The sequence below is a fragment of the Mus caroli genome, unplaced genomic scaffold (genome assembly GCF_978045245.1).
Source record: "Mus caroli unplaced genomic scaffold, Mus_caroli_1 scaffold_2, whole genome shotgun sequence".
NCBI classification, from domain to species: domain Eukaryota; kingdom Metazoa; phylum Chordata; class Mammalia; order Rodentia; family Muridae; genus Mus; species Mus caroli.
In genome coordinates this window covers 103,174,338-103,189,123 of record NW_028227257.1, presented here as the reverse complement: position 1 = coordinate 103,189,123, position 14,786 = coordinate 103,174,338, and the positions used below count along the sequence as shown (strand labels likewise).

General features: G+C 43.1%; 1 protein-coding gene across 2 annotated transcripts in view; it reads right to left on the bottom strand.

The window, feature by feature from the left end:
* Positions 1-1,733, bottom strand: part of Ccdc141 (coiled-coil domain containing 141) — a 172,184-nt gene extending 170,451 nt beyond the window's left edge. For both annotated transcript variants that reach the window (XM_085834745.1, XM_029474525.2), the window contains exons 1-2: positions 1,678-1,733; positions 1,228-1,459 (exon numbers count right to left, since the gene is read on the bottom strand). In XM_085834745.1, the coding sequence (XP_085690871.1) occupies positions 1,228-1,329 (102 nt within the window). In that variant the 5' untranslated portion in view covers positions 1,330-1,459; positions 1,678-1,733. The remainder of the gene's footprint in view (positions 1-1,227; positions 1,460-1,677) is intronic.
* Positions 1,734-14,786: the final 13,053 nt, after the last annotated feature.

The following is a 14,786-nucleotide window of genomic DNA, read 5'->3' as shown; positions in this document are numbered from 1 at the left end:
TTGTTAAAGTTTGTATGTTCGTTGTACGTCTGACTACCTCATAGGTTATTGTCTAAGTATTGTGACTCCGTCTACTCTATGAATGTTTTAAGTTTGAGAAAAAGTAATGTTCACTGAAAAACACAAAGTCCTAGATTTGCTTCTCTTCCATCCCTGCTGGAATCTACATGTTGCCCAAAGCATCTTTAAATCGTGTGCGAGTAACCTTATTGCACTGGGGAAGCCATGGTCCTTGTCATTCCCACTCACACCTCTGCTGAGGACAGGATGGGGAGTGGAGCTGAAGTCCTGTTTGTTGTGCAGAAGTCTCCCAGTACTGAGGACCCCCCACCCCCACCCCCACCCCACCCAGCTAAGGCCTTGAGCAGGACCCTGCATTCTATGCTTCTTCAGGAGAATTGCTTTGCTCAATGTCAAGCTTGCTTTCCTCCTACACAGCTTCATGCTACTATACAATTTTGCAGCAAGTAAATCCAATAGGCCTTGTAGCCAGGTATTTGTTTGTTTGTCATTTGTTTTACCAGGTTTGCTTTCATTAAACCTGAATTCTTTGGGTGGCATATCGTCTAAAGAGCAAGCTTGTATTCCAGAGGATCTTTCATGATGATTTCAGTCAGAAGAAAAAAAAAATCATGGGAGCCTCGTACAACCCAAAATAATGTGTGGCCATCTTTGCAAACAATTAGACATAAAACACACAGTTAAGGCCCGAGTCACTGCACTTTCCTGTTCTCGAGGGGGAGAGGCAGTTTAATACATAGTCTGTGGCAGTCTCCATCCCCCTACAGTGGGAGAAGTATTTAGTGTTGCCATTACCAGTGAAAACCGGTTCTGGAAGGCTTCTGGTGCGTCCAGTTCTCTCAAGCTCAGGACAGTGTCCCACTCTGATCTGCCTCCCCCATTCTCCATCACATCCACTCAGAAATCTCAGGCACCCGACTCTCCTGGAATTCTCCTGGAATTCCTCAACCCTCATCACATGTGCCTTGCCTTAAGGACCAAACTGAAAGTACACAGTAAAGTTTGTTGGAAGGTGCTGTAGACAGCTTTTTAAGCTGAAAAACAGCTGCCAACTTGTTGGAACTTAGCAGTCCTCTGTCGCTGATTTAAGTGGCGAAGATCACTTGTTATCTGCCATCTGCTCTGCAGTGCATTATCCTCCCGCACTCTCAGCCACTCCACCAAGAGCCCCCCAGCCACACAGAGGAAAGAAAGCTGTGAGTTTACCTTGACAACGGCTATCACGATCTTGGAGTCCCCAGCGTGCACTGCTACAGAGCTGACAGTGGTGGTGGAAGCACCCACATGGGGACTTTCTTTGCAGGACATGGCACTTTAGAAGCAGGGCTTAAACCCCCAAGCAGCCTTGGTAGTGATGCTGTCTGCTGGTCATGTCAGAAGGCTTCCACGAGGCTACCGGGACTCTTTCAGGGAACGCGCCTCTGTTCACACTGATTGCCTGGCCAAAAGGAAAGAACAGGAAGTTAAAAATAGACAGCCCCATTGAGCTTATCGAGAGGGAGGGGGGGAAAGGGAGAGAGAGCTACACTCGCAGAGAGAGAGAGAGAGGGAGAGGGAGAGAAGGGAAAAGGGAGAGGGAGGGAGATGGAGAGAGAGAGACACAGAGACAGAGCACCACCCCCCAGTATGGTAACAGAAAGTGCCAGTTATTTGAACCATTATCTGAAACTCGAGGGACAGCTTTGAGCTCTTTGCCTATCAGCTGATGTCTGATAGCTAATGGAAAAAAACCTACATCCTGACAACCCAAATTAGTTTTGCCATCGAAACTAAACAGTTGTAGCTATGGACTTTGCAACCAGAAAGTCACTGACCTGGATACCAGTCTTTTCAAGTCTTCTTCGTGCAAAGAAAACTACTAAAAATGACTCTTCTCTCTCTCTCTCTCTCTCTCTCTCTCTCTCTCTCTCTCTCTCTCTCTCTCTCTCTCTCTAGTTCTGGTATTTGTTTGAGGAGTTAAGTCACAAAACTGCTCAAAATAACATCCGTTTTTCTAAAACTGAATAGGATTTGCCAGATGAAGTCTGTGGAATGATCCCATTTTCTCAGAGCTTCTTGGGGGGTATTTTTAAAACAACTCACCCAGGATTTATCAAGAACTACACATCTTCCCGGGATTTCTCTGTGACTGTTTTCTGAACAGCATTTTCAAATTCAACCAGCAAACAGCTGTGAGAAAGTTCAACCCTTCCATGCTGCTTGTTAACTGTAAGAGATGTGTTTTCTTTGTAGTGAACATTTTGTTTCTTTTTTGTTTGTTTTTGGCTCTGCTTTGTGTAGCCTCCTAGACTGTTCTGGCTCCCCCCACCTCTCTTTCTTTGTAAATCCCCATTTCTACCTGGAGAAAAAAAATTTTTCAACTAGCTTCAAATCAGAGTGAGGCTCACAGATTAATCCTATTGCTAGAAGCTCTGCCCCTGTCAGAAGTTGTCTGTGGTATTAAGCAGCAGCTGTTGGAGCCCTGTCAAAGAACAGCTGAAAATAACACCACTGAAGTTTAGGTCAGAGGTCAGAGGCAAACACATCAGAGACACTAACTCCAAATCTGATGAAACCACTGGAGAGCCCTGGGATGAAAGATAAACCCGAGGACGGAGCCTTAAACGGAGCCAAAGGCACCCACTCCCTGTGTAGCCCCCCTTAGCTCTGAGTAAAAGCACGTTAGACCCCGGGCTGACAAGGCGGGGGCTGCGTAAGCAGTGCCATTGATTTCTCATGCTAAGGCTTATGAAAACATTGTTGAGTTGAAATGTGGGCGAATGCGTGCACACGCACACGTACGTGGGTGTCAGCAATTGCTCTTCTTTCCCTGGCTGCTCTGCATACTGTACACCCTTGGACCGGCGCTTCTGCTTTTCAGCATCTGCCTGCCGCTCTGATGAGCTGGGAAACACACCAAGATCCCTGTTGCTAGACTGAACAGACTTCATCTAAAACCGTGACGGCAGCAGCCGGAGTGAGCTAGCTCTGGTCAGCAGGCGCCAAGATCCTGGACAGTGTAGAACCTGTTCTGAGTGGTTTCAGTTTGGGGCGGGGCTGAGGAGTTCACGGAGAAATAACCACTTCTAAACATTAAAGATAGTTTCTTCTACTGAGCCAGTATGTAACCGGGCTGGGTAAAGCAAAGCAATTCAACTACAACCAGCTTTCAGCCCTAACGACAGAGATTCAGAATGCCCATGGCTTTAACTAAATGCACAGCAGGTATTGCTTAAGTCCTTATCCATCTTGCCAACCAGAACGGCAAACATCAACCTGCATACAAACAGCACACTTTCACCCTAAGTTAACCCGCGCTGCACGGCTCACAAGTTGCATAAAGGCCCTCACGAGTAGAAAGGAATTTGGGGCAGCAAGCTGCAAAGAGCGCAGGCTAAGTCAGCTGCTCCATTCACAAAGCTTCACTTAGGATGGAAGACTGTGTGCAAAGGTTTGCAGGACAGAGAGGGACTTCTGGAAATGGCGGTCAGTTAGACAGAAAGGAGGGAGAGATGGCGAAAAGGAGAGCACGGGGCTGGAAGGCTAGTTAAACCTAAGGCTTAAGGGCAAGGCGAATTAGAAGTAGGACTTTGTTAAAAGATTAATCCAGCCGGTCAGCAACATATTTTGTGTGTGGATGACCTTTCTCTTAATTAGATGGAGCAGATCCAGGGTGCTGAATGAAAAAAAGGAAAAAAAAAAAAAAAAGGTTCTGTGCTTTGGTGGACACGAACATTAAGGCAAACAGCATGCATCCATTAAAATGGATTCTTTCTAATTATTACTCAGATTCCTGATCTTAAGACTTGAAAAAGACTTGAATAATTATATTTTTCCTTTTTTTTCTTTTCTGGACTCTACCTCCCAGTAATTAACAGTCGACAGAAACCATGTGACTCAGATCACAGCATCAATATCTATTTTCTATACTCTTCCTCTAGAGCAGCCTTCCTAATGCCGTGACCCCTAATACAGTTGTGTATGTTGTGGTGACCCACAACCATAAAATTATTTTCATTGCAACTTCATAACTGGAATTTTGCTACTGTTATGAATCATAATGTAAATATCCGTGTTCTCCTATCGTTTTAGGTGACCCCTGTGAAAGGGTCATTTGACCCCAAAGGGGCCATAACCCACAGGTTGAGAACCATCGATCTAGAATAATGCTTAGTTACATAGCTTGTCACGAACCCCACCACATATTTAGGGAATAGTTCGTAAGAAATACATTGGAGCTAAAGAAATTGCTACACGCTGCTCAGGTTGGTTTTATTCATATTAAAGTGTTTGTAAAAAGCCTCCGAGTTACAGTTTATTTATACTCCCTATCAACATCAGAAAGAGAGAAAAAGAAGCCAAAACGAAGAGAGAACCTTGCAGGCATTCTCCTGCCTTTGAAGTTTATAGGCGATCTGACAGAAGTTACTCTACCTTCTCTGTTCATCCCTCTGGGAAATGGCTGGTTTTATGTAAGCTGAATCTCAGTGAAATATCCTCTATGGGGAGTCGTAAGCTGTGGCTGAACTTGGTAGAGTGTTAAATAGCAGGTTCTTAAAGAGAGAGAGAGAGAGAGAGAGAGAGAGAGAGAGAGAGAGAGAGAGAGAGAGAGAGAGGAGAGAGAGCGTTGGTGTTTGAAGTCCTGTGCAGATCTTTTCAGCTCTATCTATGGACATGCAGTCCGTACGCTGTTTCTTTCTTACACGGTCTACACCAAGAATAGGCTCCTTTTTCCTTCATAAACAGTTCCAGGTGTTTGTATAATTAATATTGTTTTCTTTCTAATTTACAAAGACATGTTACATAGACCCAAATATAAATAACCCAGAATAGTTTATTATGATAGTTTTATTTGCTGCCTCCTCATCAGGAGTTTATTCCGCCTTACATGTGCTCATGTGTGTCTTTGTTCATCCTGGAGGACTAAATATGAGTCTGCTAGTGTCAAACACCATCCTAGACATTAAGCACAAAGCAAAAACAGGACAAGGTCAATTTACGATGGTTTGCCCTCTGGGGTGGGGGTGGGGAGGAGACAACCAATTGGATAGCCAAACATACAAACAGAATAGGTGACAGGTGGATGGACAGATAGATGATAAACAGACAGACAGCACCATCGTGCATTGAGAACTAAAAAGGAGCACACAGACAGGGCTAGGGAGGAGTGAACAGGGGAAGAAGGCACTGTTTTAGGAGCATCAGAAGAAGTCTAGTAGGTAAGATTTGAGTAGAGTCTTGGATTAAGTAGAAAGAACAAGGTATTCTGAATTTTAGCGAAAGAAGAGCCCAGGCAGCTGGGGCATGTCTTTATTCTTGAAAAGCATCCAATAGCTTGTGAGCTAAGTGAGGCCAGAGAAGGAGACAGAGATAGGACTGAGAGGCTTCTGGCTGGTTCCCACAGGGCCTCTTGAGTAAGTGCCACCAGGTCCTGGTTTGCTCAGATGACCCTGGTTTACACCTGTTCTGTCATAATTACTCCTGCCATGATCAAAAGACTCCATTTCGATGATAAATTATGTGCTAAACCTACTGGTAAGGCAATAGTGATGTTTCTGGATTCATTCTGAGATGGAAAAGTACTGGGCTCACATCCAAAGAACAGCACCCTTTGACTTAATGTTGCTATAGAAACTCTTTGTGGGAAAGAGACTGTCAAAGTCAGGAACAAAAGAGAGAAGTCGGATGACCACCACACCACCTGGTACACAAAAGGCCACATAGAGTCAGGCTGTGACGCCTCATTTTGAACACCTATGTCACGCTGAAGAAGAATGACGCGTCTGAAAGATAAAGGCTCCTACCTGCAGTTTTATTCTCTCTGTGAATTGAACTCATAGTTTTCCTTACAACTAAATATGTTGAATGACATATTTTAGTCCTTAGTTTCCCCATGAGACCTGGGAGAATACTTACAGACAAGCAACTTTTCTATCCAATGCCGTTCTCACCTATAACTGGTAAGAAAAGCAAAAGAAGTTCTCTGGTGGAATTTTTAGGGTCACTTATATATACTATCATATCATCTGCAAAAAGTGATATTTTGACTTCTTCCTTTCCAATTTGTATCCCCTTCATCTCCTTTTGTTGTCGAATTGCTCTGGCTAGGACTTCAAGTACAATGTTGAATAGGTAGGGAGAGAATGGACAGCCTTGTCTAGTCCCTGATTTTAGTGGGATTTCTTCCAGCTTCTCACCATTTACTTTGATGTTGGCTACTGGTTTGCTGTAGATTGCTTTTATCATGTTTAGGTATGGGCCTTGAATTCCTGATCTTTCCAAGACTTTTATCATGAATGGGTGTTGGATTTTGTCAAATGCTTTCTCAGCATCTAATGAGATGATCATGTGGTTTTTGTCTTTGAGTTTGTTTATGTACTGGATTACGTTGATGGATTTCTGTATATTGAACCATCCCTGCATCCCTGGGATGAAACCTACTTGGTCAGGATGAATGATTGTTTTGATGTGTTCTTGGTTTCGGTTAGCAAGAACTTTATTGAGGATTTTTGCATCAATATGCATAAGGGAAATTGGTCTGAAGTTCTCTATCTTTGTGGGGTCTTTTTGTGATTTAGGTATCAGATTAATTGTGGCTTCATAGAATGAGTTGGGTAGAGTACCTTCTGTTTCTATTTTGTGGAATAGTTTGTGAAGAACTGGGATTAGATCTTCTTTGAAGGTCTGATAGAACTCTGCACTAAACCCATCTGGTCCTGGGCTTCTTTTGGTTGGGAGACTATTAATGACTGCTTCTATTTCTTTAGGGGATATAGAACTGTTTAGATCATTAACCTGATCTTGATTTAACTTTGGTACCTGGTATCTGTCTAGAAACTTGTCTGGGGCCTAGCAAACACAGAAGTGGATGCTCACAGTCAGCTATTGGATGGATCACAGGGCCCCCAATGGAGGAGCTAGAGAAAGTATCCAAGGAGCTAAAGGGATCTGCAACCCTATAGGTGGAACAACATTATGAACTAACCATTACCCCGGAGCTCTTGTCTCTAGCTGCATATGTATCAAAAGATGGCTTAGTCGGCCATCACTGGAAAGAGAGGCCCATTGGACTTGCAAACTTTATATGCCCCAGTACAGGGGAATGCCAGGGCCAAAAAGTGGGAATGGGTGGGTAGGGGAGTGGGGGGGAGGGTATGGGGAACTTTTGGGATAGCATTGGAAATGTAAATGAGGAAAATACCTAATAAAAATATTAAAATATTTTTAAAAAGATAAAAGCAAAAGAAAACTCGGCAAGGTGAATGAATACCAAGTTGGCCAAGAGATCCAGGCAGGAGAGGATTTCTTTTAATCCACCGGTGAAAGGCAGCCCATGTGTACCCACTGTCACACATATATGCATGCACAGTTCTTCTTGCAAAGTCTCCAAAGCACGGACATAATGGAGAATGAGTTCAAACATTAGCAAAGTTAAAGTGAATAAGGGAGAAAGGAATCTTGGCGATTTGGGCAAATCCCTTTCTGGGTGAGAATCTCATGGACAATATTTCAAGCCTGGGGTGGAGAGTATTTAAGATCAACAAAAAGCTTTTCCTGAACAAACTTACAGTTGAAATCTTAAGCCACATCACTTTCTACCTGTCCCAATCTACATACTCAGCATCCAACATAGCTGAAGTCCCTCTTAGCTCTCCTCCTATGAGAAAACGTGTGGAGAATCCACCTCCAGAACACAGCAATTAAACACATACATACACCTTCCCCATTCCTCAAATGTCATCATGTATAACTGGAATGGGGAAGGTGTGTGTATGTGTGGGTGGGGTGTGCAGGGTAAGTGTGTGGGGGGAGTGGGTGTAGAGGTACATTTAGTGACTTACAGAGCTCAGAAGGTCAAATTCCCGGGAGCTGGTGTTCTAGACGGTTGTGATCTAACATGGGTGCTGAGAACTTAAGAACAGCAAGTGCTTTTAACCTCTCGACAGCCCCAACAACTGTAGATTTCAAAACAAAAAGCTGTAACTAGTTTTAAAAACAAACTGTTATTTTTAAAGACCCATGTCCCTGTTCTAAGTAAATAGGTCTCGTTCCAGTTCACACAGAAGTCCCAGCTAGGGGAATCTTTTGTTACTACATCACTGGAGAAGAGAGGGCGTCCCAGGACCCACATGAAAGGCAGAGCCTGCCCAGAGGAATAAAGAAGTTACAGACACCTGCAGGGAAAAAAGATATTTATACGCACAAGCTTTTGAGAAAAACAGGAAGCGAGATGAGAGAACCCCACAGAAAGTTGGAAATCCAAACTGGAAACAAAAGAAGCAGCAGGTCATGGGCATCCCACCCCACCTGACTCACGCCACCTACACCCGCTGCCGCCGCCGGAGCAAAGGGCTTCCTATCGCAAAGGGCTTCCTATCGCAAACTCCACCCTCTTGAAAGGAAAGACTTCAAAGGCTAACTCAGTCTGTTCCATAAGAGTTTAGATTCTGGTTTTGGCATTAGCTGTGTTTGAGCTCCCAGGGAGAGCAGATAGCAGGGAGAGCAGAGAGATCACCCACTGTGTGTAAAGGGCTTCCTCCCCCTTTGTCAGCAGCCCGGTTGCCACGGCCCTTTTAGATGTGTGTAGCATACGTCTAAAATGTAATGGCGCAGGGCCTCTCAACACCCTGAACTCTAGGCTTGACACTCTGTTACTGTGTCATGAGTTGGAAAGCTGAAGGAAGAAAAGTTGGGGGGAGGGGGGCCTCCAGGTTCACGAAGCAAATGAGCCGGGACCCCAGCTGCTTCTCTTGGAATTTCTTTATTTCTTTTCTTTTCTTCTTTTTATTCGAGACAGGGTTTCTCTGTGTAGCTCTGGCTGGCCTGGAACTCACTCTGTAGGCCAGTCTGGCCTCGAACTCAGAAATCCGCTTGCCTCTGCCTCCCGAGTGTTGGGGTTAAAGGCATGCGCCACCACGCCCGGCCCTTTTGGAATTTCTTAACTGCAGTCTCAGAGAGAGTAAATTCTCTCCTGAATGTTAGATAAAAATCTCTGGTGTCCATGGCTGGATCACTCTCCACAGCGGAGCAGTCAGTGATGGGGCCTTCTGTGTCAGAGCACAGTAAGAAACCTTATAAGGAGATGAAAGCATGCAGGCGTTGGAGCATAGACCTGTAGCCCAGCACTGAGGATGGCTTCTAGCTCAAGGCCACCCTGTGCTACAATAGTGCAATGGACTGCCCAGGTGACCACACTCTACGCAGAGGCTAAATAAAAGTTGAACACCTAGGAATACAAAGTAAGGTCTCAGAAAAGGTGAAAACAGGAATTTATTGGGGCAGAAAACACCCTGTGGGGAGAGGTGGAGTGCCCAGAGGCGTAGACGACCGGCTGGTGGACTCTGCACTGGTCTCTCATAGGACCCTGAACTCTCCAATCTTTTAATCTTCCGTTTTCCTTCCTTAGGTCCCTCCTCCCCTCTCCCATTACCTCATCCCCCTCAGCCCAGATGGTCCTTAGCCCAGGGCGATAATAAAGGCAATGAGGTGGCCCCCCAGCTGCAAGGTAGGGTGTGGTCTCTCTTTAATAGTCCAGCTGCTATGTATCTCTTTCCTGGCTCACCATTCCCTACTAACTGCTCACAAGTCAGTGCCAAACCAGACTGGGTTACAAAGTAGGATCCTATCTAAACCAAAACAAAACAGGCTACAGGATTTTCTAAGTTATCAAAGCCATGCAAAAAAACCCCAAAGGTAGTTAGTTAACAGAGGTCCCACAGACACGTGAATGCTAAAGTCACTAAACTTCATTCATAAACACAGACTAAACAACCAACTAGGGGGAATGCGTGCTACCAATACGATGGATTAACACTTTTATAAAAAGTTTCTTCAATCAAATAAGAAAAATGCTAGGGCTCTAGAAGAGAAATATAGAAAAAATATAATGGGGAGGGGCAGTGGATGCTGCTAATCTGTACCTCGTTTTCAGTTAATCATGTGAACACAACTGTTCTTGTCTAAGATGTGAAAAGACTTTAAAAAATTAAAACCCTTTGTGCTGGGAAAAAAATCACGTTGGGTGCCAGAACTATTGAAGGGATCTTGAATTTGCCCATCCTGCTGGAGAACAATGCCACGTGCCAAGGAATCTAGATAACGTCAATGTTTCTACCTTCTGAACCCTCAAGATTAAATGCCATCAAAAGGGCAAATGATGGCCGTTGTTCACTACAGCACAGCTCAGAACACTACTAAGAAGGAACAGGAGTCAAACTCCCAAGTTTCCTAGTGGTCTCTGTGTGTCATTGGCTTGCACAGGGAACAGATGTTCATCAAGGGAAGTGTGAGCTGTAAGGGCCACACTGATAGGGATTAAGCTGGGTATGCATGCGTTATGCAAAACACAAAGGAAATATACAAAATGTTAGCTGCATGACCCTGGCATTGATGGGATGCAGGAAATGTTTACTTTCTTTACATTTCTCTTTTCTCTATATGCTTAGAAACAGTAATTAAAAGTTTGCTAGAGAAAGTTTAAAAGCAAACTTTTAGTGTCTGGACGGATGTTATACAGACACTAAAAGTTTGCTTTTAAACTTTCTCTAGTTGCATACAACCGTCACTGATTCAAGAGTCAAAAAATGCATTATCTTCCAGATACTGGTAATCTAATAAATATACACGGTATCTGAAATCCATAGAAATGTGTAACAGGCTTCCCAAAAATGCCACCTACAAGCACTAACTGGCCTGGAATTTGCTGTATAGAGTAGGCTGGACTCAAACTCAGAGATCTGCCTGCCTCTGTCTCCGGGGTGCTAGGATTAAACACGTGTGCCACCACGCTGGACAATCTCCGTATTTTCTTAGTCAAAAACATAACTGGTAAGACAATTGAGCTGCTGGGTATCTCTGTGGTAAAATACTTGGCTCTTATGCAGGAAGCCCTGGGTTTGGCGATTAGTAACACATGGAAGGGATGGTATGAAAATCAACATATTTAAGTATTTATAAAGGTAGAAACACAGAGCCCCAGATCTTATTCCAGATTCACTGAATTTGAGTCTGCATTTTCACAAGCTCTCCAGTTGATCTGGGGAACACTGAGGCTTGTCACTTCCTTGGACTCTAGTTCTGCTTCTAACTCTGTCTATGTTGTGACTATGAACCTTATGCTACTATCTCAGCCATACCAGTGGGATCTCTATGGCTTATGAGCTTTATAAACTTATTAAGACACAGCAGCAATGAGTGGTATATGATTTATTATCTATGGCCAGAACCACTATTCAGAACTTACCATTACTAATTGTAATGAGATTTCTAGGTCATCCTATAAAAACCTGCATAGTCCATAGGGTAGAAGAGAAGCAACCATGTTTCAATAATTGTTTTAATGATTGTTTTTGATGCTCCCCACTCCAACTAAAGAGTCTAACCTATCCTGGTTCTACCATTAATATAGGACTTCCCAGTATGGTAGTTTGAATAACACCCTATAGCTCACTTGTTCGAGTTCCTTAGACCCCAGTTGGTGGAACCGTTTGGGAAGGAATAGGAGGCGTGGCCTTGGAGGACACTAGGGGTGGGCTTTTCTTAAAAAAAAAAAAAAAAAAAAAAGCTGGTGCCATTCCCAGTATGTTCTGTCTCCTTTTATAGTTAAAAGATGTGAGCTTCGAGCTGAGGTTTGGTCACCTGCCATCATGGATCCTAACGGCCTGTAAGCCCAAAATAAAGTCTTTTTTTTTTTTTTTTTATAAGTTGACTTGGTTATGGTGTCTTACCTCAGCAATAAAAAAATTAATATATTCATGGATGTAACTCTGTGTGTGTGTTGTGTGTGTGTAACTGGTAGGGCTGGATAAGTCTGAGAATACTCTAAAGATAAGGCAGACAGAATATAAAAGGTTGGTACTGAGCTACACAGTCTCTCTCTTTATTGTGAACACAGACCACAGGCAAGAGCTCCTACCTTCAGGGATTTGAATCAACTTTACGGACACAGTATCAAGTCTTTACTAGGATAGCTAGAGCACTGAATCTCTTGCCACTCAGAAAGATGGTTGGGTTGTTAGAGTTGAGAGAGAAACCTCTGTCTTTTAAAGAAGCTACATTTTCTGTTCTTTTAATAAAAGATGTTTAGAAAATACTGGTCAGAAAATTACTTTAAAAATAATTAAAATGTGGTTAAAGATGTAAAATTCATCAGATTACATTGTAGAGACCAGTAACGAGTAAATTCCCCCTAGATTTTATGAATAATCTTTATTTACAGAAATCAAACTTGTCAAAAAACAACATGGCAAAGAAATACATATGAAAATCTGCTGCCCTTGTATTTTTTATGGTTTTATTGCATATTTACAATGTGGGCACATTATAAGGATATACAGTAGAAGCCAAATTTCCCAGCCCTTAGAAATCCCATAGGAAAGGTTAGGTAAATCACACACGGGTATCTGAACATGGGTATTGGAAACATATGACCATAATTTCACAGGTGGATATTGTTTAATAGAACAGAAGATGAGGATAATACACAGTAGAAAAAATTCACCCAAGTATGAAACTAACAAAGTTGGGCTGAAAGATGAAGACTGTGACATTTAAAGGCTAAAATGCCTACAAAACATACCAATCTGCTATGTAAACTGTGAGGTAGAGTTCTTCCCATCCTGTTGCCTGCTTTCCTGACCACAGTGGGCCCTTCCCTGCACAGGCTTTCTCACTCTGTGGTACCAGGAACTGACTCCTGTGTCTGCTCTGGGTTTTCTTTCTGCCCCCTCCACTTCCATCATCAAGTGTTCTTTGCTACTCAGTGATGTGCCTTACTTTACTTACCGAAAGCAGGTGGTAAATGTAACATAATCAGGCTTGTGCTGTTCCTTCTAGCTATAAACTAGCATGCTTAGAGCCTAACCTCTCACAGGGTAGAGCTAATTCTAAAATTTCATGTTTGGGGAATTGCTTGGGGGAGCTGTTTTGTGACAGACAGCATCCCTCCCCTCAAATACCAACTACCACATTCAAATGTGAGTGATATAATTTCTACCCCCAACTTCTCTTACTATTTCAACATGAGAATCAGAAAAAATTGTTTACAACTTTTTATACACCCAAAATATAAAAATCAGGGCACAGAACAACCACACTGGGAAAAAAGAGTGACAGTTTCTTTTTAAAACCACCTTGAGAGCCAGCAATTCTAAGTACTTACTCATGAGCACATGAATAGCTATATTCCTATGTATGTTCCTAATAATGACCACTGCAGCTTTGTTCATAGTTGGCAGTCCTGCAAACAGCCCAGTTAGCCAATAGGAAACTGAGAAAACAAGTGGCAATATCCAATCCTGGGGACACCACTTAGCAATAACATAGAGATGAATTAAGAATACACCAAGCCCACAAATAAACCTCCCAAATACTATGGCAGCAAAGAAGCCTTGATGTGTGATGTGAATTAAAGTAAGTTCTAAATTAAACAATCTAACTCACAATAGAAAGGAAGAACAGGGCTTGTCATTTGGGGACGGTGATGAGTGAGAGGGGAGAACTTTCTAGAGTGGTAGATGCCCTTTTCTATAGCACGCCACAAAACTATGAAACGGAGCATGGAAAGGTTCTGTGCATCTCCACTCCATGAATGCAATCTTCTGCCAAGAGAAAGCAAATATGGAACCCTTACTAGTGAGGAATATGCTAAAGTATTTAGATGGAAGCATGCAGAGATCTGCAGCTTCAGATCCATTGAAAAATAATCTGGATGGATGGACATACAGATGGACGGGCACGTGACAAAGCAAGGGTAACTAATGGTGGTAAGGACGTGATGAAATAATCTTAAATTTTATAGACTGAAAATTTTTATATTAAGACTTCGGGAAACAGAAATTTCGACATTTACTCCCCACCCCCACCCCAAATGCTCTTTCAACATGATAATGATCAAATACTTCTATGTGCCAGTTTAGAAAATTAAGTTTTTCTTCCGAGTCTGAAGTGAGCAATGCAGCTCCCAAATCTAGTCAAAGCTGCCCCAGTGATCCTTGGATCCCCTCACAACTCTGAAGGACTACATCTACCCTGATGTAGTTGCCTGAGCAACCTCACCGGCTGTGAAGACTAACACCTGAGCTAAGATGCAGGCACTTTCTGCAGAGAAAGCAACCGTAAGAATGGTTTCGTGCTCCGTCTCACAAGCTAAAACAGTCAGGGAAATAAGACATGAAAGATGTGATCTTGTAGCCTTCAGTGGATAGGCATTGTCTTCAACCTCTACAGGGAGATCTATGCGGTCACTCGGAGGACTCCGCATTGAACTTGTAAACACTTGTTAAGATGTCCCCTCAAGATTCAGTAGGAACCAGCCTCAGAGTGCAAAGCCCTGTCAGACACGCTGCTCCACACGTCTCTCTTCAAACCCTCACAACTCTGCCCTTAATACTTGACAGTAACTATTTTTAGCCATGTTTGGAATTCCTGTATCATGACATACAAGAATTATATATTGCAGCTTGTCTCATTAGGAGTTCTCAGAAAAATAATTTTGTATCTATGAAACATTTATTCACCAGCATTCAAAAATATTTAGTCTTAGTGCTGGCCCTCTTGTTCTCTTGAAGATCTCCATGTCCTAGCACAGGTTCTGCCTCTTCCTGAAGTGTACAGACTGGTGTTTATTCTTGTTAGCCTTTAACTACCGCTGCAGCATTAAGTCATACTGAACATCACCAACACAGACCAGTGCTGCCACGTCTAAGCTCTATTACAGGACCAGTCTTTCCCCAGCACCATCAATGCCTGAGTTTGTCAGACTGCCTCTTTTCTAACCAAAGCCAGCA